The following is a 27,241-nucleotide window of genomic DNA, read 5'->3' as shown; positions in this document are numbered from 1 at the left end:
AAGAAACAATATTTTTTGGTGCCCGTAAATGAGAACAACAGGAGAGTTAAAGAAATCAAATGTGTTTTCTTTCTTCTCTTGGACTTTTAGCTTGAAAGGCCAGTTTGAGGTGGTTTGAGAAACATGTGGTTATTGAGTGACAGCGCCCTCTGCTGGTGTGGTGGAGGCTGTCACATATTCGTAACTGCACAGACAACATCGAAAATATATGACCGCAGTTGCTCTATCTGAGTAATAAATTAATGTAATGAAGCTGCTACAGAGGAACCCACAATCAAAGAGGGCCCAAATCAGAACTAAAAATTGTTTTTCTATTCTCTTGATTTCAGACCCATTGACAGTATATAAACTTGTAGTCTTATTCGGTATTATTCAGTTGTGTTCAGAAAAAGAAATGAATTGTTGGAGCCAGAAGTAAATGATCCTCTAACATCAGAACTGTTTGATCACATGAAATATTCTCTCAATAATCAGTGATAATGTTCAGCATCGACAAGTCCTGGTGATCACATTAAAGCGTAGTGATGTTTGTGTGTGTCAGACTGTAAACCTCTGGATGTTGCAGAACAAGCAACAGGTATGTATGTAGAATGTAGACTCATGCATTTTATTAATGTTAATAATAAAACTGTAAACCATCCATCCTGTTTATGAGGTATCCTCATTAAGGTTTAGTATTTTTTCAGAAATCAATTTCTAAGAAGTTTTTGTGGATCCTCTGAAAATGAGATGGTTCAGTTCATCACAAACTACAGCAGTCAGCTGACCGGGAGTACGCATTTATTTAAGTATTTAAATATAAACAGCAAATCAACGCAGAAAAAAATATAGTGTGTGTTGTGTGTGTGTATATATATATATATATATATATATATATATATATATATATATATATATACACACACACATACATATTCAGGTTTGTGAGATCGTTATACATCTTCTTTTAATGTTTTAAAGGCGCTGATTTATTGACAGCCGGTCATGTGACTGTTCTCCGGTCATGTGACTTCTTCCAGTCACCGTGACTCTGCTGCAGCTCTACACTTCAACAATGGGCCCGTTCCAAGCAGCCTCAAGTTTGTTGGTTTTCCTCGCTATCGTGGTGAATAATGGTAAGATTTATGATTTATTAGAGTTGTTTTAAGGATGTTAATGTTCCGTTTATGCTCTAAAGGAACCTCCTAGACCGGCGCTACGGAAGCACAACAACTAGATCGAAACTGAAAATATGTAATAAGTCAAATTTAATGTTTATGTAAATTAAATTACTCAAAAGTCGTTTTTTGCCTGTTCTGGCTGCATTTTATATCAGAGTTAAACGTCGAGCTGTTTACATCTTTTCTATGACCTCATGGTTTCAATCAGCTGATCTGTTTGTTGTTGATCTGCTCTGACCTTCTTCCACCTGTCCTGCTTTGCTAAATTAACTAAAGTATTTACCACTGTACCTGAACACTAAGTTTAATGACTGATTTCTGTGCAGGCCTGTCCGTCCCCATGGAGAGCAGAGAATCCTGGGACTATGTGGAAGTGAGAGACGGAGCCCACATGTTCTGGTGGCTTTATTATGCTGACAGTCCCTCTGCTCACTACCAGGACCTTCCTCTGGTCATGTGGCTGCAGGTAACATTCAGGCACTGGTTCTCCTGCTCCTTCTTTAAACGTCTTTGCTGTGGCTTTTTTTTAATCTAATTTATAAATCATGTGTCTGCTGGGGCTGCATTGTCCTTTGCCTTTCTGAGTAGTTTTTTTCCAAGTTCAAGCATGTCAGATGGTTTAAATCATGAGAAAAGTCAGTTTGCAGAGACGAGACCTTTAAAAATGTCTTAAAAATTTACAAGTGAAACTAGAAATTCACAGCAGACCCTACCTTTAAAAGCAAAAATCATTGCCCCAAAGTGCTTTCCCATAAAAAACGATGCCTTTGAAGTTTAAATATTGAGTTTACGTCCATATAATCTTATTTATTGTGTGAATTTACTGAAATAATTAGAATATTAACAATTAAAACCCCTCAGATTATATATAATATCACTATACATCAGTATAATAAACATAAAGGCTCATCATAGAGATTAATCTGAGTCACTCTTGAGCTAAAATTTTGTATGAAGGATGCTTTCTACAAAGTGCAGAATTATTTTACCGTGTCATTCTTGACCGTTCTCCTTTTAATTTTTTCTTAATCTGCCACATGCCAGCCATGTTTTTGACTCTCGCAAACCAGATAAAACTTTTCATGTATGTTTGTAATGTCAGCTTACTATGAACTTATTGTGACGGTGCATATTTATCAAATCAAACTATTTTTATTGGTGTATTTAGAGATAGGAGGACTTCCACAACTCACAAATGAACCTTTAGTTTATCTTAATTTGGAGATACGGTGCTTTTTTTTTTTTTAAGGTAGCATCTGTGTTGGTGTGACTGAATGAGTAACAGTCGTGTTGGTTCTATTTGTAGCTGCAGAGGAGGAACTAAGAAACCCTCTAAAACTGAGCCATCTGGGCTATTCTATTCTATTCTATTCTATTCTATTCTGCAATGCTACTGTTTATAACACTGTAAAATTTCTATAATGCAGACAAGTTTTCCCAATGTTGATTGGCAGGATTTCATTATAATCTCTTAGATAACTGCTCATTAAATCCATATGAGACACCATTAAATATCCCACCTGCTCCTGATGTCTGAACATGATGAGGATATTTTGTCTTTAGGGGGGCCCTGGAGGATCTGGAAGCGGCTTTGGAAACTTTGAGGAGATCGGACCGTTGAAGAGGAATCTGGAGCCCAGAAAAACGAGCTGGGTAAGATGTTTAATGTTTCAAAGTACATGTTAGAATGGAGGAAATGCAGGTTAATATCATAAAATGTGTGATAAAGATGGACATAGCACCTGACTCCGAAAATAAAGTCCAAAGTGTCAAAAACCTGCAGTACCACTACCGTCCACCAGGGGCTGGCTCCTAAAAGCTGCATCGACCTCAATTCTAAACGCAACAGACGGCTTTTCTGCGGCTCAGGTTTTGTTTTTTTGTCAGTTTTAGTGGTGATCAGGTGTGGGATCTGAAAATATAACAATATTGAATTTTATATCAAGCGTTAAAGTTTTAATCCTGTCAGGGGGCGGGGCTACTTGATTGACAGTCTGGTCTGGAATGACTGACAGGTCATTCAATGTAAACTCTGTTCTCCTCCTTTGGATTAATTCTGGTATAACTGTTAGTTTATTTATCGGTGGAGCAGCAGAACATTTTCCACAGACAGTTTTTCTGCCTGTTGGCTTGTTTTAACCAGTTTTCTACCTTCGACTGATTCTGCCAGCAGACACTGAAAGGACTAAATGTTTATTTTCTGATTAGTGCCGCTTTAATGCACTTTATGAGCAGCTTTAGTGTCAGATATAATGTGTGATGCACTCCACATGTTGGTGGAGTTTGTTTCTGTGTGTGTTGACCAGAGAAGAGTTTAGCTCCACTTTTGGAGGCTAACATTGTTAGCAGCAGAATGAGTAAACAGCAGAAGCCGGGAAATGTGGGCGGGGCTCTCAGTCAGTCTGTCAAATCGCTGCTCTCTGGCTCTACTCTGGCTCCAAAAATCCAAGATTTCCACCAGGAAGTACCAAAATCCTGGCTTTATTTCCTCAGTGCAGAACCCCATGGGTGACGTTCCGGTAGCTACGTCCATCTTTATCCTACAGTCTGTGGTTAATATACAGAAATGTGTTGCCTCCTACAGGTCCAGGCAGCCAGTGTGTTGTTCGTTGACAACCCTGTGGGCACCGGATTCAGCTACACTGAGAGACCAGATGGCTACGCTACCGATGTGGACACTGTGGCCTCAGACATGCTGGTGCTGCTCAAGCATTTCTTCAAAGAGAAGGACGAGTTCCAGGTAGGTTTTCCTACAGCAACAACAACCTTAGATCTTCATGATTGCTTAGGAAATGTCAAATCCATCTAAATATGTGCAAACAGCCGTGATTTCTTTCACCGATTGTTTTATTCTCTGCAGAACATCCCCTTCTACATTTTCTCTGAGTCGTATGGAGGGAAGATGGCAGCTGCTATCTCCCTGGAGCTCACAAAGGTCAGTGGACTGCTTTTAGACAGCAGAACATTTCTAATCTTTTTTTGCAGAAAATTGAAGTTCATGTGAGCTTGTTGATACTGGAAAATCCCATTGTTAAACAGCCGTCATATGATCGAATGAGGAAACAATCACATGATGAGAATAACTGTCAGACTGCTGTATAAAACAATAATAAAATCTATTTTGAGTTGTGACTGAATGGAAAGTGGACTTTGCTTTTTGTTTGTCATCTCGTGAGATGTTGGTCAAAATAAAGGAGGAATAAATCTCCAGATGTGGTTTAATGTCGTCTGAATGTGTAGAAAACATCACAACAGGTCTTTAGTGAAGCTCCACTGAACTGGAAGTTAGTGACTGTAAAAAATGCATAGTTTGTAATTCTAGTGAACCCTTAAGGCAAAGTACAGCAGCATGTTGTTTCATTTGTGTTTCTTCTCTATCCGTAGGCCATAGCCCAAGGAGCAGTGAAATGCAACTTTGCTGGTGTGGCTCTTGGAGACTCGTGGATTTCCCCACTGGGTAAATATCAACCAATCTTTAAACCTGTAGCTCAACCTTTGTTTGTGTTTTTTAGTCAAAACTACTCCAGTCAAACCTTAACTGCTTCTTTTTCATTGTTAAATTTTGATTATATGTCTTCTCTTTCCTCCAAGAGGCTTAACAGTTTCTATTGTTGTGGAGTTCCAGATGTTTCTGACCAAAACAACTCGTACGATTTCAGACTGATACATTTTAACTGTCTGATAGCTGGATTAGTAGACCACCTCCCCTTTTCAGAGATGGCTTCAGTTGAACATAAATGACTTTCTTTACCCTTCAGTTCTACTGTTTCATTCAGCTTTTATCCAAAGCGACGTCCATCTGAGAATAGATCCAAGACAAGCAAGGATCTAGTCAGGAGAAAACAACCTGGATAAGTCTGTCTGCTGTGTCCAGATGTAAACATAGCTGTCCTTAGAGGAAGAATCTCGTCCTTTTGATGCAGGTGGACTGCTGAATCTCGACCTGAAGAACTGCTCTCATGTCCTTATGGAACAGTTGTAAACACTGCATTTATCTATAGAAACAGCAATGTTCAGCTGGTGTTTGGATGTTTTGTCCTCAGGGTAAACCAGGTTTTGTGTAGGAGTGTGTCCAACAACCAAACAGAAGTTTAGTTTCCTTCTACTAGAACACTTAAGACTACCATAACCTGGATGACTCATCATCTGCAGACAGAACCTGACTGGAATGCTGCACAGCTTGAATTGTTTTACCACAATCATGTTGCCTGATAAAGCTCTCATGTTTACTGGCCAATGGAAAGCCCTTTGATGCAGATTTTTTTTAGTACATTTACTAAGATTTATATACAAAAACCTTCTTTCCTCTAAGCTAGCTGCTATAATTCATTCAGTGGACTTGTTAGCTTAGAAACATAACTGTTGCTTTAGCATGAGGAACCAGAAATAATCTGATTGAATCACACTTCTCATTTAAAACAGGTTGAACTGCTGTTGATATTGGTACTGAGGGAGTTTACTGAATGCTAGACTTCACTAGAGGTTTATTTGGGTAAAAATGTGCTGTGATATTATTCTTATGAAGAAAATGAATGTTATTTCTGCTGTTTGAACAAAAAAAAATCAGTAATTAACGATAAATGGTTTGATAGATAGGTAGATGGATACTTTATTAATCCTGAGGGATATTCAAGAGATTAGAGACATTTGTGAGTAAGATGTGTTTAGTGTCCCCTAATTTTGCAGGAAGTACAGTCATTACCTGCTGTGGAAGTGTTTAACTGTCAAACTTCTGCTTTCTCCACAGACTCCGTCATGACGTGGGGACCCTACCTCTACACCACAGTAAGTAACACACTGAAGGACAAACACCTCTCGTCTTGGTTTGGACCTGAGTTGGTGTGTTAACTGTGACTTCCTGTGACAGTCGCTGCTGGATGACTACGGCCTGGCGGATGTCAACTCTGCAGCAGAGGCTGTGAAGCAAGCAGTGGAGCAGCAGCAGTTCAGTAAAGCCACCGAGCTGTGGTCTATGGCCGAGACGGTGGTGGAGCAGGTCGGTCCAACTCTGGAGGGTTCATGCTTTAGTGTACATGGAGCTAATCGTAGTGTATTCGCAGTAAATGGAAAGGACTGTACCTTGTCAGATGCTGTATCATCTAAAATCGCCGTATGTGTACTTTAAATTCTAAACAGAAATATCGTTTTTCAGCTGCTGTTAATTATGTTGAGCTGCTATTCCAGCTCAGATGTGTCACATTATTAACCTCACAGTGACTCAAATTGCGTAATCCACACCAGTTATCTTGTTTTTAAAACCTAAACATGATGCCATACCCAGCAGTTATCAGAGCTTATAGTGTGAAGAAAGAAGCTGGATAAAAAGCCAGTATGGACACTGTAAAACCACAACTCGAATATGCAACATTTGGATTTAGTTACCTTTCATGTCTCCTTGGTTCCAGTGCTCATGCTAAGCTAACTAGCCTCATATAAAGGAAACAGAGGACAATCTTTCCTTTTGACTCATGTCTTTGAAAATCTATTTATAATCTTTTCTACTGAATTTATGACTTGAACATCCATCCATCCATCCATCCATCCATCCATCCATCCATCCATCCATCCATCCATCCATCCATCCATCCATCCATCCATCCATCCATCCATCCATCCATCCATCCATCCATCCATCCATCCAATTTGTGAACTTTCTGTATGTTTTCTTCAGCTTTAAACAGCTGAATGAGTTGAATCTTGCTGCTGTATTCCATCATTCCAACCCGGTATAAACACAGATATGATTCTTCTGACGTGTTATTTTCTGTTTTCCGGTCAGAACACCAACGGAGTGAACTTCTACAACATCCTCACCCAAGGATCAGATGAGGAATCCGTCTTATCTGCAGGAAAGGACCCCATTGGTAAGACGTTTTCACAAATGATTACGTCCAGTGAAACCGTCTGCATTAGTCGTGCTTCTCCACCTTGACGGTTAATTAGCTGTTCTTTGCTCTTCCACCAGCTCTGCAGGCTCAGCGCCACATTGGTCGCCTCCATACCAGATCGCTGAGTGAACTGATGAACGGACCAATCAGGAAGAAGCTGCGCATCATCCCGCAGAACGTCACCTGGGGAGGTCGCTTCCCTTTAGATACTTTGACATTCTTGACTCATTGTTTTTTTACCTCTACCAGTAATCTTTCCATGCCTTTTCCTCTGGTATATGTGCAGGTCAGGCAGAAGAGGTGTTCTCCAACATGGCTGGAGATTTTATGAAGCCAGTGGTGGACGTAGTGGATCTGCTGTTGAACGCTGGAGTCAACGTCACCGTTTATAACGGACAGCTGGACCTCATAGTGGACACCATGGGTAACTACCGAACGTCCGAACCTCTAGGCCAGTGGTTTGTAACTGCAGAAGACCAAACAAGATCTGTTTGTTACTCTGCCAATGTGACAACTGGCGTTGGTTTGTCTGTCTGTGTAGTTCAAAAACAGACTAACAGATTTGGATGAAACTTTCAGTGAAGGTCAGAAATGACACAAGGACCAAGTGATTAGATTCTGGCAGTGATGCAGCTTATAGTCTGGATCCAAGGATTTGTTAAAGATTTTTGTATCAATGCCAGGTAGCAGCATGGTGTCACTGTAACCATGACAACAAGTGAACAGTACATCACATGATTGTGATCCTACTACAAATCCACCACTGAGGACTTATCAGGACTTATCCATCAGAAATGATCAAAGGAACAACTGATTAAATTGTGGGGGTGTTTCTGAGTCCCATCGATTCCCGCCTCCTGCTACATATTTAGGTCATGTGATCCGGTATCCATACATAACACACACATGCAGAACAGACGCCTGTACTGAGCACAAGATCATTGTGTTTGTGGGTACATCTATATTAAATGGACACATTCTGTGTTGCTGTGATTTCTGATCATCAATAACTAATAAACAGATTCTGCATTTCTGACATATGGGGGAATGAGCAGCCTTGGAGGAGGACTGCTCTTTCTGGGTGGTTTTCTAGTTAAATCTGTTGGCTGATCCTAATCATCTCTGCCTCAAACTCTGCCACATGGATCTCTGCTTCTTCTCACAGGTCAGGAGATGTGGGTGAAACGGCTGCAGTGGAAGGGGCTTCCCGGCTTTAACCAGCTGAGATGGACGCCTCTGGATGACCCGGCCTCCCCGGGCATCACCGGAGCTTTCTACAAGAGCTACAAGAACTTTGCCTTCTATTGGATCCTCAAAGCTGGTCACATGGTGAGACTGTCTATAAATATCTTCCATGTAGGTGTCAGGACCCTCCACCTTCCAAAACAACAGATGTTCACCTGGTGGTGTCTATGTATAGAACCCCACATTGTTAGTAGCATCCTAATGCTAAAGCTAAATACACATCAGTCTCCAAGAATTGGACATATAAGACTAACACGCATAGTGTAAAATCCCAGACTTTAGGCCGTATACGGTGAACCAAATTTAGCATCTTTAGCATTTCTTGAGGTGGTCTTCAATACATGATCTACCTGTGAAATGCAAAAAAATACCAGATGGTCAACATATCTGCACATTTATTAAAGGTCAGATGTCCTTATTTACTTACAAACATACCCACATAGCATGATGCTACCACCGCCATGCTTCACTTAAGAGATCGTATTAATCAAGTGATGAGCAGTCCTTGTTGTTTGTCAGACATAATGGTCTCAGAGTCTTGCAAACTCCAAGCAGGTGGTCAGTGGCTGATGGTTTTAAGTGGCATCTGACTGAGTCATGTAGATCTGAAGAGTTTTAATTGGAAGGGAAGAGAGTACCACACTGTGCAAATCACAGCCACAAACAATGTGTTGGTCATTACCGAACGTGACTGATGCTAATGTAAGCTACACCCCCTGTCAAAAGTTTTAGGACACTTTCTCATTCAAATAAAGTAGAACCTGCCCTACAACTTTTGACAGGGGGTGTATTTCATCACATGGATGTGATCAGGGCAGGACTCTGATCATACATGTAAAGTTTCAGTCAGATTGGAGCATGTTCAGGGCATTTACACAGCATTTGAAATTTCATGGAGAAGGATCAAAATTCCAGAGGCCGCCACGGACACACCCTTTGACTTTGGAAAAAGATTTTAATATGTTTGGATCATTAAGGCCTCCTGTATGTACTGGCCCAATTTGAGGTGAATTGGAGTTTCCCCCAAGGAGGAGTTCGCTCTAGAAAAAAATGAAAAATGGGCAAAATCTGACATTCAACGCAAAATAGCTCACTTCCTGTTGGGTTTGGAATGTGGCTGTCACTGACTTTTTTGTTCAGCCTGATGTGCTGCATATGTGTACCAAATGTGGTAGATACACCCCCTGTCAAAAGTTGTAGGACAGGTTCTACTTTATTTGAATGAGAAAGTGTCCTAAAACTTTTGACAGGGGGTGTAACTCAAACAACAGCAGCTACAAACTGAAAACTGTGAAGTTTGCTCTCAGGCATTTACCAAAGGACACTAGCTATTTTCTTCTTTAGCCACTGTAGTCAACAAAACAGACAGCCAGACCTGTGGTTACTGGGTAAAATCCCAGACGTGATCAACGTTGCAGAGAAGCAGCAGTTTCATCACATTCACTTTGATAAATCTGCTTCTACCACTTCCTCTGTCTGTGCGCTGCTTAAATGACAGCCGTCCTCCACCTTCTTCATTTCACTTCACTTTGCAGGTTTTAAAGGAAAAAAATGACTCATCTTCCTGCAACAAATCTTTTAACACCAATTTAGAGCTTAAAAAAACAAAAACAAAGCAAAACTGCCAGATGCAAGTTTTTCATGAAAAATATGAAATTGTCCGAATGACCCCAAACTTTTGTACGCTAGTGTAGGCTGTTGTGTTTCTGGGATGTATAAATAGCACAGTTAATTAAAATGAATATGTCTTTATTGTAGCACCTTTGTACAGAGTTATAATGATGTATTAAATCAGTGATATAGTGTGATACAGAAAGCACAGAAGGATTCTGATATCAGCTTGTATTCAGGAACTGAGAGGCTCATCGGAAATAAGAAGAAATAAATAAGAAATAAAGCAACATTATTCATAAAAATAGTATAATTTCTTTTTTTAATTATATTTTTATTAGAGAACTCTTGCATATAAAATACATATTTATATATGCAACTTTTTAAGTCCTCCACATTCTTTTGTAACATCTGTTTCTTCCTCTTTTCCCTCTTTTTTTTTTTTTTTTTTAATAAACAAGTAAAACTCATGAACCAAGGCGGCTTACACAATATTCAAAAACAAACATGATTAAAATTAGTTGTAGTCAGTACAGTCATTTTGTGTCAGGGTAATAAATTCAATCCATTTTCCCCAATTTTGGTCAAACTCAACTTTCCCAGTTCTTGGACAGTAAGTCAATTTTTCCATTTATTTATCTCAAGAATTATTTCAAACCATTCCTTCAATGTTGGAGGTGATGAATTCAACCACCTTCTAGTAATTGCTTTTTTACTAGCTGCAAGTAGAGCCTGTATTAGTTTTACATCTTTCCCCCTATTCATTAGTTGAGTAGGACCAAAATATAGTGTCTCAAAGTTCATAGGTAAATGGGTTTTAAACACATTACTCAATGTTTTATGCATCTCCTTCCAGTATGATTTAACATGGGGCATTAAAAATAGTATAATTTCAACATAAACATGTAATAATATTGTTTCTCCGGTCACAGATTCCCTCAGACCAGGGACCGATGGCCCTGCAGATGCTGAAGATGATCACTCAGCAGGACTGATCCATCACTCTGACGCCAGCTGGCATGGCTCTGACAATCACAGTGATCACATGCTGCTTTTCACCTTTTCTCACCCTGCTATACCAAATTAACATTCTTGGTTGATTTCAATATGTTTTTTTAAAATTTCTGCCATAAGACGAATAAAGATGTGCTTTGTGTTTTTGTAAGTTCTGTCTTGTTCTCTACTTTAGTACCAGACTGTTCAGTCACAGTTCATCTCAGAAAACGAGATCTGAAGCATGGCTTTCAGCTTTAGGTTTTTATTCCAGTGTTGAATATAAGTGGCAATCCTCAAACAGTACACACAGCCAAGACGGTTTATATCATTTGTGTGTAATAATCAAAAGCATTTATCTGACAGACACGCCAGCTGCAGTCAAGGTAATGACACACAAATGCATATTGTTGAGCTATTTTTGCAGGTTATAGCAGCATAGTTCAAGGAAAAGTCCTTCTTGACCTTAATTACTGGACAGAAAGGCATAAAGGGGTTCTTCGTGGTCACCAGAGGACAGTTCACAGGGTTGTGGAAATCCCATAATATGCAGGACGTGTACTTCCATGGATTTTGATGCAAACTTTGTACATTTGTACACAGAATTTGCAATTTTTCTCCACTTTGGCGCCATCATCAGGTCAAACTTTTAAATACGTTTTTGGCATAACCTTCAGAAAACATAACATTTCCTTTCCTGTCAGCATATTAACAGGATAAACTCCGATCTCTCAGAGCTGCTAGTTAATGAACACTATTAGCAGGGAAGTAAAACCCACCACGAGGTTAAAGTGCACCTTTACTTTCAGTAAAAATACAACAGGAGAAATAAACTGATGATCACAGGTTGCAGAATCTTAATTTCTAAATAAATGCTTTATCATTTCTGCAGTATTTCTGAAAAACGATGAGAAGTTTTTAATATTGAGCCTTCAATGAAGCAATTTATTTGCTGGTCTGTCTTGTTAAAGCAACAAAAAACAAACAACAGTAAACAGATGATGAACAACATGTAAAAAATACCACTGACTTCATACAGTAGACTTAACATTGTGTACACTTACTGAGCACCTTGTTAGAAATCCTGACCTTCCCTTACGTACAAACCTCTTTAGAAAGTGAATAGTGGTGATCCTAAAATGCAGACTGTTCCTTTTAACTGTCCCATCCTGCTGTCATGGAGTTGGAGTCTGCAGACCCGATGAAGACTGACTGAAATAGTTAAAACGCAGCATGATAAACAATTATTCAAGCAGATCAGCATCATTTTGATCACAGCATTTGGTCAATAGCTTCTCTTTCGTGTCTCCAGAGATTTAGTGATTGCCAGCCAACATCTCCGGCTACAGTTGTTTTCTGAGGCATCAACAAACGCTGAGTTCCACTTCAGAGCCATGATTGCAGCAGCACTGATAAAAGAGTCGCAGAGAAGCATCCTGGAACAACTTGTTTAGCATCATTGTGTTAGGTCTGCTGTGTAGCTGAGGCTTCTCCTCCCCCAGTGGCTCTCAGGAACCAGGAAGCCCTTCTTGATGACCGGCTCCACCACCAGCTCCAGCAGGGCGGGCGGCTCCGGCACCGTCAGCTCCGTCACCCTGAACAGGTTAGAATAGGCCCGGCCCACCGCCACCAGCTGACCCGGAGGGATCCGAGGGTCGGGTCCTCTCAGCCGGCGCCAGTACACCCTGAAGTGGCGGACCAGTCCCACCGGGTAGTCCCAGCGCAGGGTGGCGTTGAGCCGCAAGCTGGGAGAGGACTGAGGCGAGGAACCGGCACCTCGGAGCCAAACCACGTCATCGATGCACAAACCCTGGATCAGCTCCGGGGGAACCTGCAGACCGGCTGCATCCAGAATCTGGAGGAGAAAGAGGATGAACAGATTTACATCAGAATACATTTGCAACAGGAAAAGGATACATGTGTTTGAAGAAATGTTTTGGATCTTGCAGCTGAAAGTTTGCAAACAGCTGAAATACAAATACTGAAGTTTGTGAAGTGAAATTTAAATTCAAGTTCAGTAAAGGTAAATGAACAATCAGTGAAAATGTAGGCAGAGCTGTCAGTTTTTCAGTAAAATAAAAATAAACTAGGGATGTCCGAAGTTGTTTTTCTGCCGATAACCGATACACACGTGGACAAAATTGTTGGTACCCCTCAGTTAAAGAAGGAAAAACCCACAATTCTCACTGAAATCACTTGAAACTCACAAAAGTAACAATAAATAAAAATTTATTGAAAATTAAATAATCAAAATCAGCCATCACTTTTGAATTGTTGATTAACATAATTATTTAAAAAAACAAACTAATGAAATAGGGCTGGACAAAAATGATGGTACCCATAACTTAATATTTTGTTGCACAACCTTTTGAGGCAATCACTGCAATTAAACGATTTCTGTATTTGTCAATGAGCGTTCTGCAGCTGTCAACAGGTATTTTGGCCCACTCCTCATGAGCAAACAGCTCCAGTTGTCTCAGGTTTGATGGGTGTCTTCTCCAAATGGCATGTTTCAGCTCCTTCCACATATGTTCAATGGGATTCAGATCTGGGCTCATAGAAGGCCACTTTAGAATAGTCCAACGCTTTTCTCTCAGCCATTCTTGGGTGTTTTTGGCTGTGTGTTTTGGATGGTTGTCCTGTTGGAAGACCCATGACCTGCGACTGAGACCAAGCTTTCTGACACTAGGCAGCACATTTCTCTCCAGAATGCCTTGATAGTCTTCAGATTTCATCGTACCTTGCACACTTTCAAGACACCCTGTGCCAGATGCAGCAAAGCAGCCCCAAAACATTACTGAGCCTCCTCCATGTTTCACCGTAGGGACAGTGTTCTTTTCTTCGTATGCTTGGTTTTTGAGTCTATGAACATAGAGTTGATGTGCCTTACCAAAAAGCTCCAGTTTGGTCTCATCTGTCCAAAGGACATTCTCCCAGAAGCTTTGTGGCTTGTCAACATGCATTTTTGCAAATTCCAGTCTGGCTTTTTTATGAGTTTTTTTCAGCAGTGGTGTCCTCCTTGGTCGTCTCCCATGAAGTCCACTTTGGCACAAACAACGACGAATGGTGCGATCTGACACTGATGTACCTTGGCCTTGGAGTTCACCTTTAATTTCTTTGGAGGTTGCTCTGGGCTCTTTGGATACAATTCCAACGATCCGTCTCTTCAATTTGTCATCAATTTTCCTCTTGCGGCCACGTCCAGGGAGGTTGGCTACTGTCCCGTGGGTCTTGAACTTCTGAATAATATGAGCCACTGTTGTCACAGGAACTTCAAGCTGTTTAGAGATGGTCTTATAGCCTTTACCTTTAAGATGTTTGTCTATCATTTTTTTTCGGATGTCCTGGGACAATTCTCTCCTTCGCTTTCTGTTGTCCATTTTCAGTGTGGTACACACCTTTTCACCAAACAGCAGGGTGACTACTTGTCTCCCTTTAAATAGGCAGACTGACTGATTATGAGTTTGGAAACACCTGTGATGTCAATTAAATGACACACCTGAGTTAATCATGTCACTCTGGTCAAATAGTTTTCAATCTTTTATAGAGGTACCATCATTTTTGTCCAGGCCTGTTTCATTAGTTTGTTTTTTAAATAATTATGTTAATCAACAATTCAAAAGTAATGGCTGTTTTTGATTATTTAATTTTCAATAAATTTTTATTTATTGTTACTTTTGTGAGTTTCAAGTGATTTCAGTGAGAATTGTGGGTTTTTCCTTCTTTAACTGAGGGGTACCAACAATTTTGTCCACGTGTGTATGTCGATATCGTCCAACGCTCAATTTCTGATTTTAATATCAACCAATACTGACATATGTGGTATATTTAACTAATTTCAGGTAACATCTCATTTCTCCTGCGGTGGAATTAACATTTTATTGTGATCCTCCATTGGATGCATTCTCAGATGCAACAAGGATTTCAGATGGAAACATTTTCTGTGCAAAATGAGAAAACTACTTCAGCTGAAGTTATGGAAAAAATGCCTTTTTTATTGTCTCAAACGACATTTTACACTCTCCCTCCCTCTGTGAGTCTATTACAATGTGTACAATTTTTAAAACTGTCGGTGAAATCTTGGCATTAATTCATCAGTTTTCATGATAGGCAAAAAAACGATAACGATATTGACCGATATTACATTTAATTTTAACATCGGTGGGCTGATATCATCAGACATCCTTAAAGTAAACTAAAAAGATGATGACATTTAAAGTGTTGACTGTGGTTTAATTGAAGTAAATTGAACGGTACAAACTGGAAGTCAAAAACAGTTGAGGATTTTGTTGTTGAATAGTAATGCAGTGCTCTTACTTTGAAATTCAACCATTAAACAACATTAAAGAATAAATGGTTAAGGTTTATGGATTGCATTAGAAGGACTTTGAAATACTTATTAAATCTGATTTTGATCCTTTGAAAAACTGACACATTTTGAAATACCAGAATATATCCCTTCAACTTCTCGTTTTTATCTGCGTGGTCCCGGCGTCTCACCATGATTTCTCCCACTCTGCAGCTGAACGGCGTGTCCTGAGCGTCTCCGTCTCGCTGGATCCGGACACACACTTCTCTGAGAACGCAGCCGTGAAGCTCCAGCTGAGAACATCTGAACAGAAAGTCCAGGAGTTTAGACTCTACAGTGGAATTAAAATAACATCTCTGTCTGTCGGCTGGTCCTACCTGATCGTCCAACCACCTGGATTCAAGTTCCCACACAGCTGAGACATCTGAGTCACTAACTGGTGTCCATCATCCAGTACTGCAGGAGATACACTGGTAACTGCAGACGCATCCAAAAAAGTAGTGTTAAAACCAGGTGCACAATGAGGTGCATCAGCAGCACAACTTTGACATTTAACAATCTGGACTCCGTGCCACAGTAGGAATCTTTCCAGGTGTCTTTCTGATGGGATTGTTTGATGAGAAGAATTTAAACCTCTAAAGGGACTAAAACCTTTAGTGTTCCTTATCTTTCACTCAGATACTTTACACACATAAGACACTTCTTTCACTTAGACACTTTGCATTTTGTACCTTGTATTCTTTCTGATTTCTTTTTACTACTAACCCACGTGTAGTTGAAAATATTTCACTAACCTTTGTTAATTGCTTATTGTATTATACTCTGGCAAAACAATTTCCTCCAGGATTAATAAAGTTTATCTTATCGTATTGTATCCTATCTCATCTCATCTCATCTCATCTCATTGTATCTCATCATATCTCATCGTATCTCATCTCATCGTATCTCATCTCATCTCATCGTATCTTATCGTATCTCATCTCATCGTATCTTATCGTACCTCATCTGGACATATTGTGATTGTTATTATGATTATCATTATACTGTTGTTTATTGTTGCTATTGTTGCTTTACTGTATGATGTATGCTGCTGTAACAAGGGAAATTTCCCCAGACACGGGGAGTAATAAAGGATTATCTTATCTTATCTCATCTTATCTCACCGTATCTCATCTCATCGTATCTTATTGTATCTCATTGTATCTTATCGCATCTCATCTCATCGTATCTCATCGTATCTCATCGCATCTCATCGTATCTCATCGTATCTCATCGCATCTCATCTCATCGTATCTCATCGTATCTCATCTCATCGTATCTCATCTCATCGTATCTTATCGTATCTCATCGTATCTCATCTCATCATATCTCATCTCATCGTATCTTATCGTATCTCATATTCCTCTGTGGAGACAAACATACCATTTTGCATGGCTCATTTAACAGACTCCTTGTTAATTTAACTTGTGCCAAAGAGAATATAACAAATGTAAGAGAATTTGTGAAAGTGACACATTCTCTTACGTGCAACTTGAGAATGAATCTGTCTGAATGGTCCTAAACACCTGTAAACCAACCATTAACTACTGATAGGAATCGTACATAAAGGTTTTTAGATGGCCTTCACTATTTCGTATGTGAATATTGTTTATAAATTAATTTTAATAAAAATAAATCTGATCTAGAAACTCTGTAAGGAAACGTGTCAACAAGAACTGACCAACAGGGTATGCTGCTGATTGTTCAATCCAAGAAGACAGAGGACATATAAAAGCTGTTTTTATTACTTGTTTCACTTCATAGCAGGTTTTAATCATTTTATGGCGTGTAAGAATTTAGCACCAGGACATATGAGGGACAAAGGGCTGATCTGGTTATTGGTCAACTCACGTGTTTACAATTTTCTGGCAGAATATGAAAGAAAATTCTGACTTTAAACCTCTGTTTATGTTGTATATATTGCATGTTTGTTTTCATTTCTGTACCTTAATTAGTTAACTAGTTCTTTGTTTGAATGTTTGTTTGTTTTTCGGTCATTCCATCAATTTAGGAACAGAACTGATGGTCAAAATGGAGGCCTAATGGTGAGCAAGAACCTCTGTTAGAAGTTAGATCGTTAAGAAACTCACGGCTGACTTCTTGGACGTCGACGTGCGTGCACTGACTGGCATCTGTTGTCTTCAGCTCCAGAGAGACGGTGATGCCAGGAGATGCCTTGAAGATGAGGGTCACCAGAGTTTTCAGGGCCAGAGGTACTTGTAGGGAGAAGATCCTGACAGACACACAGCAAAGAGCACAAATACAATTCCACATCTTGATAACTTTTAATCACCCATGCCTGCTGTACATCCTGGGCGTATTTGAGTTCTATCGGGGTTACTCTGTTTGAGTTTATAGGTTTTGAAAATGTGCAAAAACTGGTCCAAAACCGTCCAAAATATGTTAGATAATTCAAAATGGCCAACTTCCTGTTGTGTTTTAGCTATGGCTGTCGATTACATTTGTGTGTGTTGTGATGAGTTACTTATGCCCACCAAATTTCATAGCTGTGGGTGACACGTCCTGGTCATAAAGCCTGTTTGAAATTCTCCAGGTGGCGCTATGGAGACATTTTTCCTCACACCTATGCAAGTTCCATAAAATACCAACTTTTTCTTGATGTGTGTGAAAATTTTCATGCACTTGCAAGCATTTTTAGGCCTTCAAAATTGCAATATATATTTTTTTTAAACATGGGTTTGGTGCTCGCACCCTGAGGAGTTAAAAACAAAAAGGCTGAACAGAGAACACGCTCACTTGGCACAAACCGGAGTGATGCGAGCTGCAGGGATGACTCCGTCCAGCAGCAGCGAGCAGCCTCCGTTCCAGGCATCTTCCGGACAGCCGCTGGTCCTCAACCAGCCCTCAGCCTCCAGGTTCTGGTGGTAGTACAACGGCTGGATCTCCTGGGCAGTCAGGTTGAACCAGCTCCCCTTCGTCTCAGGCTGCAACCACAAAAGAAGAGTCTAAAACAAACTACAAACTCTTGGCACGCGATTGAGCAAACATGAAAACAAAGCGGCTTCACGTTCCAGAATAACCAGCAGACCTGTAACAGACGACCTACAGAGTATTACAAGCATGTTTTGTTTTGTTTTCTTCAAACTCTGCATTAACTGTTCTGCTACTGTCTATTAACTATCTTAAGTTGGTAAAAACAGTCTAAAAGGATTCCAACTTAGAGCACATTCACACTGGGACAGAGATAATGGATTGACTGAGACTTTAAATGGTGATAAACAGAAAATAAATCTCATTATTGACAAATAGTGAATGGAGGTGGATCGTATACAGATGAAACATATTTAAATCATCATAAACGATAAAGTTTACCATAAAGGCTGGACGTTTAAAAGCACAAAACAGATTAGATCTCAATCAGACTGCAGCAATCTTGAGGGTTTATTTACTGCCACATAAAAGTACCACAGTCTGTGTTTGGTCAGCGTACCGGTCCGTTTCCTTTTTTTAATTAGGGACCATACTTACAATGCATCCAGTACTATTCCATATTCTATTCCTGTTTTGGTTTGGGTGGGTCTTTTTCTGTTGCTCCCCTGCTACTGATTGTATCAACAAGACTAAACTAAATACTGGGAGAAAACTCAAAAACACACTTTTAGCCAGAAGGTGAAAGTTAATTTGCATAGGTTTGTTGTATCTGCAAATTTAAAAGCATGATTCCAATTGTCCTCAGCTGCTTTACAGAGTATGAAGAGCTTCTCCTGCAGTTATTTTAATCCCTACAGCCATTTGAAGTCACACAAAGCCTCCATCTGTGTTTACTTTGCTGATATCGTGAGCAAACGGCTGATCCTATCAGCAGATAGTCAGTCTGTGGAGGCGGAGGTGTCGGATTTCTCAGTTCGCTCCCTTTGCCTGACTGCCTCTAATCCTTTTAGTTAAAAGAAAAAATAGAAAAGTACTATAATGTTTCACTTCTGAAATGATGCTGAGCCATATTTTATCTAATGATGTAATATTCACAACTTTAAATACAGCAGAATTAAACCACTTCACCAGCAGTAAGCATTATTTTTATTTACTGTATAAATCCCATCTGACTTCATGGTTGTACTGCTTTAGTATTGTGGTGCCCAAGAAGTCAGTTTTCCTTTGGTTTAGCTGCTGTTGTTGTTGTCGTGCTTTATTGTAATTTATTTAGCAGTTTGCTAGCTCTGAGACTGGAGATATGATTGGCTCAGAATGTCAAAAAGAAGACAAATATTTTTTAAAAATTAATCGCTTCAGTTTGTCAATAATCTAAAACCATGCGGGGTTATTTCATGACTCAAACACTTTTTTGTTTTACACAGAGTTTATTGAATATCTGAGGTTCTTTTAATATCTTTGTGAAACCTGAGAGCAGAAATAGAGAGAATACTTGTTTTCCTCCATACCTGTCCTCTACGGTAGAAAGTTTTTCCAAAGCCCTGGCAGAAGGAGGAGATGAAGGGGAGAGGAGAGGCCGGCCGGTGGACGTACAGGAAGTTCGATAGAAGACCCCAAAACCTGCACACACCACAGACCACCCCAGTGTTTGAGTACCTAAATGAACATTAAAAACTTTCATTTTTCATGCTGTAAACATTGTGTTGGTCTCACTTGTCCTGATTCTTGCGGAATTCGCTCTTATCTTCGTGGGTCTCATAAACCCAGCCTGGAGCGAAGATCGCCGTGGAGAAGTTGTGCTTCCGAATGAGTTCCAGCGCCTGCAGACAACAAAACACCGTCAATGATCTGAGAATACTTAGCACTTGCGCACAAACTATTCACAGTTATTTTACCTTATTTGTTTCAAACATTCCTCCCACCACCTGTCCTCTGGCAAACACGTCCACCCCGACGTAGATGTCTGCCTGGCGGCTTTGGGCCCCGGAGTAGTCGTTCATGAACTCCAGGCTCTGCTCTGTCCAGTTGTAGTTGGTGAAGAAACCGTCACAAGCATCGAAAAACATCCTGTTAGGAAGAAAATGAAACGGCTGAAGACGTTCTCACACTGGAGCTGACAAATAGTTACTGAGACACATTTCAATGGTCAACTTCTACTCATTTTCAAGTTTTGAAACCACTGAGAGATTTTAGTTCCACCTGGTTAGAATGACAGTGACAGGTTCCTCTACCTGTTGGACTGGTTGAGTTCATTCTGCCATTTCAGCTGACCGTTCTCGATCACGCTGTCGTACCAGACCACCAGGCTGCCGGACACTCGCTCATGCATCTGGTCTGTCAGGTAGCGCAGGAACAAAGGTGTGTTCTTCACCGCTACCTCCTGGGGGCAGCACACACGATCAGTCACACACAAACAATTTAATCCCTTTTACCATCAGCTAGAACAGTCACATTATCAGCACGGATGACAGAAGGGGAACGTATCACACTGGTTTAAAAAATAAATGACGTATCATTGTCAACACACAACAGTCTTTTGTATGTCTGTGTAGGTTCTCATTCATCCAGGTCATGGTTGTCCAAAGTAGTTTAAATCAATCCACTGGACTTTAAGAAAGTTCCTTGAAGACGTTTCACCTCTCATCCAAGAGGCTTCTTCAGTTCTGGTGGTGGTTGGTGCTGCCTCAGCTTTTAAAGGTGGTGTCCAGGGCTATTATTCCAACGACCAACACTAAAACTCATCTGACTACTCAGTGATGGTGGTTGTGAGTATCGGTGGAGGTCGTTGAAATGCACAGATGTCACTGAGCCCTCGTGTGCTAATGGTGGTCATTAGCATGAGTCTGCTGAGTCGTTCTTTTGGAGAGTTTTGAAAGGACCTGATTGTAAATTGGCAAAAGATGATGTCGCAGACCACCCCCCCGTTCAGAGATGGCTTCTCTACTTTGACATGGATGGCTTCTTTCACTCCTCTCTCAAACCATCTGTCCTCCCTGTCCAAAATCTGAACATTGGTGTCCTGAAATGAGTGTCCTTATTCCTTAAGGTGAAGGGAGACTGCAGAATCTTGTCCTGAGGAACTGGCTCTCCTGTGTTGAGCCGTGGCTGTTTGGTTTCCCCTATGTAGAGATCTGGGCATTCCTCGCTGCATTTAACTGCATACACCAGGTTGCTCTTCTGGCTGTGTGGTGTGGGGTCTTTTGGGTGGACCAGTCTTTGCCTGAGGGTGTTATTTGGCTTAAAAAAGACAGGGATCTGGTGTTTGTCGTATAATAGTTTTTCTGTTGCTGATCCAAGCTACAGAATACAAAGCGGCCTATGAAAGTCCTGCAGCTGGTTCTTTATGACAGAGTTATCAGAATATGCTGCTAATAAGGAAGCAAGATACAGAGAATTAAGGCTGAGCTGAGCTTTGTTAGCTGATCACAATCTCCAAATGGTGTTAGCAGAAAAACAGTTTATCACCTTGTTCTTCCGTGTAAACTCAGTGAGCATTTCTGAGGTCACGTTTTTACTCATTCTGATGTTAGATGTGAGCATTAACCGAAGCTCTGACTCACATTTACATGATTTTATGCTGCACTGCTGCTGGATGAATGACTGACTTATATTATGTAAGTTATAAAGTGCTTGTTGAGCGCTGTAATACAATTCATCTTCTCAATTATTACTAATTTATGAATCATGTCACCACTGAACAGCTATTAACAATAACACACAGCAGGAGCAGGAACTCAAAGCTTTCTTTTCACCTATATATTGCCGTTCAGCCCCTTTTTAAAGGATGTTTTCAGCAGTTTGCCTCTATTTTTTTTAATTCCAAACCCAGCTGTCTTTATAAAGTACATTCAGTTTTCTTTATTTGAACCTACTTGTTCAGATTTAAAAAGAAGCAATCTACAGTATGACGCTTTGGTGAATTTACAGGTTATGATCAACAAATAAAGGAGCTACAAAGAGGCTGTCCTTCAAATCTTAAGTAAACTGAGGGCGTATAAGTGTTGCGGTGAGCGTCTGTACAGAAGTTTTACTCACACTGAGAGCGTTCTCTATGTTAATAAGCCAGCCGTCGAAGCGGTAACAGTAGCTGATCTGCACCAGTTTATCAGCCACCGCCCGGTACGACTCCTCGTCTTTAAGGAAAGCCTCACACATGGCGGCTCCATCAGTCCACTCTGTGATAAAAGTCCCTGCAAACCAAGGCAAGAAGCCCTTCTGAGCAAACTCTTTGTCAGATCTTCACACTCAACGTTTTAAATCTAAAAACACTCAATCAGGAAAACGCGTCTCTGTTTATTGTGGTCTTTAACTCACCGAGAACGACGACTCCGTGCTTGTGAGCAGCGTTGGTCCACACGACGGGAGGAATAGTCACCAGGACGTGTGAGAAGTAGTTGAAAATATCGATGTACTGCCAGTGGTAGAAGGAATATGGAGTCTCTGCGTTTGTTCCCTGGATGAACCTGGACAGCAGAAGAACGCACATTAAGGCGTGATGGTTTGTGGATGTAAATGCAGGAAGAAGATGAACAAAACAAGACAGGCATCACTATGAGAAAGAGGAGAGATAATGAAAGACCCAAACCACAAGCAGTGACATGAAAGCCTGAATATTTTACTACTGAAAAAAGAGTTTTCAGATAGAAAAACACTGAAAGAGGCTAAATGCTACCAGAGCATTTCTTAACGGCCTGGTGTTCATCCAACCACAGCCTTAATGTCAGGAAGTTTAGATTCTGTTGCACCACAGCCAACCTCCAGGAAGGTCTAAACCCAGATCAACAGAAGGATCATTCAAATGGTGGAAGAAGCTCAGAAAAACTTCAAAACACACACAAGCTGGTTTCAAGCTGCAGCAGTGTGTAGTTGCATCATATGGTGTGTTCTGAATGAAAATGGATGGAAGCTTGTTGGTGAGTCACATCAGCTCTATGTCAGGAAAAAAAAGAAGCTTTCAAACAAAAGAGCATCGTGCCCACTGAAAAACACGGAGGAGGATCGGCTATGATACCGGGGCTGCTCTGCTCCATCCCAATCTCAAATCAGAACATTATCAAGGATCCTGGAGGGAGACACACTGCCATGGCTACTCCAACAGGACGGTGACACTAAACAGACATTAAAAGTACCAGAAATTAATGAAAAATTGTCTTTAAATGACCTACGATAAGTCCTTAACTCAATCCAAGCAAATATCTGAAGCTGGGAGCTGACAGAAGACACTCATCAAAACCAACACAAGTGGAACAGTTTGACGAGTAAGAGTCAAATTATCCACTGAGAAGTACAGAAGTCTTATTAAGGACTACAAAAAGTACTTAACAGTGTGATGCAAAGTGATTGCAGAATGTCTATCCTTATGCAGCTTACAACAACTGTTTCTATATCTATCTATCTATCCATCTATCTATTACATTTTCTAATTCTAATATTAGGAAATGCAGCTCTAAAGAGAACACACTTCCTCCATTGGCCTAATATTAGACTTTCCCTTATATTAGAATTTCACAGAGAAAAGATTTCTTCCATTTACTGTAACTTCCACTGACCAGAAAAGCCGAGCAGCAGCACAGCCTGAGAAGATTTCTGCATTCGTACCTGTCATCTATGTAGCCTCCCATCATGTCATGAGACACTAAGGTCCTCCGTGGACATCTGGCCAGAGGAGGATCCCGAGGCGCCAGGGGGACGACGGCCACGTTGAAGGGGTTGGCTTCGCTTCGCTTCCACGACAGCAGCTCTTCCATCGTACGGAGACCACAGCTGATTGGTTCGGTGGTGTCGGCATCGTAATGTTTTGCTGTGAAATCAGAGAAAGTAGCGCGTGAAAGAAGCACTAAGTCACAGATCAGATGTGTAAATGTAGGCACCCAACCTGAGAGCGACGACGGCGTGAACTTGACGACTTCACGGACGCTCAGATCTACGGGTTGATCCAGGCACGATTCCAACCTGGTGGCGAGACGAGATGGATGCATTTTGTTCTGCAGCACACGGGAGCCAAAGCATGAAACTGATGTCCTGACCTGTGCTTTACTTAACTGGTAAAAAAACAGAAGTACCAGCAAAAAAAACAAATCTGATTGGGCAATTTCCTCCTAAATATCCAATCACTTCACAGAAACTAAGTTCAGGGCAGGATATTGGGGTTATCTCAGCTTAGGTCTGGAGATTTCCCATTCACAGCAGTTTTTGGAACTTGACCCCAACTAGAGACTAAAAGTAATGAATATCTCTGTCTCTGCAGCACAGATTTGGATCATCTTTTAATCTATCTCTCAAAGAGTTACCAATATTACCACAAGATCACCCTTTTAAGTGAATGAAATCTTTATAAAGTTGATCACCAATTAAGAACCACGTCTTTCAGGATCTTAGGTGTTCTGGTGTCAAGTCAAAAAGTGAGTCAGCCAAAAACTACCTGCGGACGTCATAAATAAATTGCATTGTCCGATTTCTCTGCATCTACAGCCACTTTTATCCGGGTTAAACAGTCATAACGTGCTAATAAACAAAACTTAAGGTATGGAGTAGCAGCAAAAGTGTGTTTTCTGGCATTTAAATAAATCTGACAAAAAAAGTTTGCATTTTTGGTGTTTGATTTGCCAAATATCCTTATTTTGTCTGTAATTAACATGGTTTGCAGATAGCTTTTACATATAAAACACAGTAATTATCCCTTTTGCAGTTATCCTCAAGATTACAATCTTCAGATCAAGTCATTTTGATGTTACTATTAACATTTCCATCACAACAAAAGGGTTGTAATTATTTTTTGGCAAGAGTAAAGCTAGATTTTATGAGTTATATTGGTGGTTTAAAGCTATTTCACGTCGTAAAAACTAAATTGGTTATAATCCTGGACAAAGAGCTGGTAAAATAAAGTCAGGAGGATAACTGCTCTCATGAACAGTAATTATTTTCTGGCAGATGATCATTTCTGACACAACAATTATAAGTGATGCCAGAAAAGCAGAATGTTTTTGAGTCATTTTGGGTCATTTTTGAGTCATTTTCAACAAGTTTTATGTCAGCTTGGATCTTTTCTCATCATTTTTGATCATTTGTGCGTCTTTGGGATGATTTTTGAATATTTTTAGGACAAATTTCATGTCATTCTGGACTAATTTCCTGTAATTAAGAATCATTTTCAAGTCATTATGGATGGGTCAAGATATAATTGTGAGACTTTTTGTATCATAGTTGACATTTTGGTGATATCCAGTCATTTTTTTATTAATAAGGAACTGTTTCCATAGTAAATAATTATGTAATATGTAAAGACGTGATCATAACGAACATAAAAAAACTTTACCTTTCCTTTAGTTTTAATAAAAATGTATGCAAGACATATTCCAGGGACTTCAAAAGTAAAAGCAAAAACAATTTTACTAGAATTAGCTCATCTTAATGGAATGCAGCCTTTTTTCATGTTCTCAGTTACACCTGTGCTTTTATTCCAGCTGAAATGTGACTGAAATGCAAAAGGTGTAAAGTAAGAAAGCAAGTAACTGATATGATTTGACCTCTTACTGAATGAACAGCACTGTTTGTAATCATTAATGTCATAATTAATATTAAGCAAGTTTCCTCTTCGTTTTAAGATGCTAGCTAACAGCTTGCACGTGAGCTTGAAACGAAGCTAGTAAATATAGTCCTAACCTTGAAGACCTTTAATTGCTAATCTACTCCTGTAAACAAGCCTCCAAACAGCTGATAAACTAACTGCTGACATTCAGTTATTGGAAGTTAAATGAGTTCAGTACCGGCTAGGTTCATTTCTGCTCTTCTTTGCGTGTACGTCATCACCACCCTCTCCGTGCTCTCTTTTCCTTCGTGTGGAAAGCTTGTTTTCAGCACCAATAGACGTCATTTGATCAAATTTAATAGAAAAAAGCAGAAATTAACTGTCAAAACGAGCACAGACCAGGAAACAGGAAGTGACTTTCAACTAGCACTAGCAACCAGCGCCCGTTAGCAACCGCCGCTGACTGTTCAGAATAAAAGCGCAGCAAACATAAATAAAATAAAATAAAATAATAAATAAAAATAATAAATCCAAGACAGCTATGTGATGCTTGCAGAAACAATGTGATAAATATTCCAGAATAAACATAATTTAAAACTGCAATGTACTGTCAAACCAGCGCACATCAGGAAACAGGAAGTGGCTTTCAACTCGCAACCAACGCCATTAGCCATAGATATATACAAACACAAGCGTTTGTATACATCTATGCCATTAGCAACTACGGCTGACTCTTCAGAATAAAAGCGCAGTGACTATAAATTACAATGAGAAAAAAATATTTAAAAAATAAAACGATGACAATTTTGTGATGCTTGCAGAAATAACGTAACAAATACTAGGGAATAAACTTAATTTAAAACTGTATTGAAAAACAGGAAAGAATGTCGTCGAAATCAAACTAAAACTGCACAAAAACACTTTTCCTTATGCTCTTGGACCAAGCTCTTTATATTTATATATAATTCTTATTTTACTGGTAGAAAACATAGTTATTTTATAGAACATGACTCCCTTCAATAATTACATCCTATAATGTGCATTTTACGCCAAACATTTAAAAGAAACCGCTACGTTTAGTTACGTTTTTTCTTAAACATCAGTTAAGCGTAATTATTTTTTTATTGTTTATTTTAAAGGTATTCGTGTAGTTTGTTGCATATTAGAAGATGGACAGAGGCCAGCTGGACAAAGGAACCAAGCTTTTGTTGTTGTGCAGGACCAGACTCCTTTGCTTTGGGAAGATTGGTCGCTAACAGGAGACCACAAGAGCAACAACACGGGGAGGATTATGGCGGAGAAAGCCCTCGATTGACTCAAATGATAAACTGAGGCATAATGTTGCTGAAATTGAACTTAATTGTCTTAAGAAAGTTTGTTCATGATGTTTTGTAAAAAGATGATTCCTTAAATGTGAACATTTTCAGAATGTACTTTTCTGCACTAAAACAAAGGAAATATGTGGAGTTGTGGTCATTTATGGGTTATTATGCTGTGATTTTAGTGGTCAAATTGGGTTGAATGTGGCCCCTGAACTAAAATGAGTCTATGGTCATATACAGACATCACTGAGGAG

The 27,241-nt window shown here is 39.9% G+C and overlaps 2 protein-coding genes across 2 annotated transcripts; one reads left to right on the top strand and one right to left on the bottom strand.

The window, feature by feature from the left end:
- Nucleotides 1-976: 976 nt before the first annotated feature.
- Nucleotides 977-11,069, top strand: scpep1 (serine carboxypeptidase 1). The gene is made up of 13 exons (XM_051938275.1): nucleotides 977-1,115; nucleotides 1,487-1,626; nucleotides 2,724-2,813; nucleotides 3,745-3,900; nucleotides 4,021-4,095; nucleotides 4,545-4,617; nucleotides 5,908-5,945; nucleotides 6,028-6,156; nucleotides 6,940-7,024; nucleotides 7,126-7,239; nucleotides 7,335-7,472; nucleotides 8,214-8,377; nucleotides 10,837-11,069. Exons 1-13 carry the CDS (start codon nucleotides 1,055-1,057, stop codon nucleotides 10,897-10,899), a joined length of 1,326 nt encoding a protein of 441 aa, XP_051794235.1. The 5' UTR covers nucleotides 977-1,054; the 3' UTR covers nucleotides 10,900-11,069.
- Nucleotides 11,070-11,146: 77 nt separating this feature from the next.
- Nucleotides 11,147-26,113, bottom strand: engase (endo-beta-N-acetylglucosaminidase). The gene is made up of 14 exons (XM_022200036.2): nucleotides 25,904-26,113; nucleotides 24,013-24,089; nucleotides 23,736-23,937; nucleotides 22,452-22,600; nucleotides 22,173-22,327; nucleotides 20,369-20,517; nucleotides 20,033-20,204; nucleotides 19,851-19,957; nucleotides 19,646-19,757; nucleotides 18,003-18,190; nucleotides 17,336-17,478; nucleotides 15,584-15,683; nucleotides 15,398-15,509; nucleotides 11,147-12,752 (listed from the first exon to the last, which is right to left on the bottom strand). Exons 1-14 carry the CDS (start codon nucleotides 26,008-26,010, stop codon nucleotides 12,354-12,356), a joined length of 2,172 nt encoding a protein of 723 aa, XP_022055728.1. The 5' UTR covers nucleotides 26,011-26,113; the 3' UTR covers nucleotides 11,147-12,353.
- Between the last annotated feature and the right edge of the window lie 1,128 nt (nucleotides 26,114-27,241).

The sequence above is a fragment of the Acanthochromis polyacanthus genome, chromosome 2, assembly GCF_021347895.1.
Source record: "Acanthochromis polyacanthus isolate Apoly-LR-REF ecotype Palm Island chromosome 2, KAUST_Apoly_ChrSc, whole genome shotgun sequence".
Classification (NCBI taxonomy): Eukaryota; Metazoa; Chordata; class Actinopteri; family Pomacentridae; genus Acanthochromis; species Acanthochromis polyacanthus.
This window is presented reverse-complemented; position numbering and strand designations above follow the sequence as displayed.

Bases quoted from the DNA above. Each gene is read 5' to 3' on its own strand.
- scpep1 (XM_051938275.1), top strand. From the start codon at position 1,055: ATGGGCCCGTTCCAAGCAGCCTCAAGTTTGTTGGTTTTCCTCGCTATC. The intron at 2,814-3,744 runs GTAAGATGTTTA...TGCCTCCTACAG, and splicing joins AGCCCAGAAAAACGAGCTGG to GTCCAGGCAGCCAGTGTGTT. The intron at 3,901-4,020 runs GTAGGTTTTCCT...TATTCTCTGCAG, and splicing joins AAGAGAAGGACGAGTTCCAG to AACATCCCCTTCTACATTTT.
- engase (XM_022200036.2), bottom strand. From the start codon at position 26,010: ATGACGTCTATTGGTGCTGAAAACAAGCTTTCCACACGAAGGAAAAGA. The intron at 22,328-22,451 runs GTGAGTTAAAGA...CTTGGTTTGCAG, and splicing joins GCACGGAGTCGTCGTTCTCG to GGACTTTTATCACAGAGTGG. The intron at 20,205-20,368 runs GTAGAGGAACCT...TCTTCCTAACAG, and splicing joins GAACTCAACCAGTCCAACAG to GATGTTTTTCGATGCTTGTG.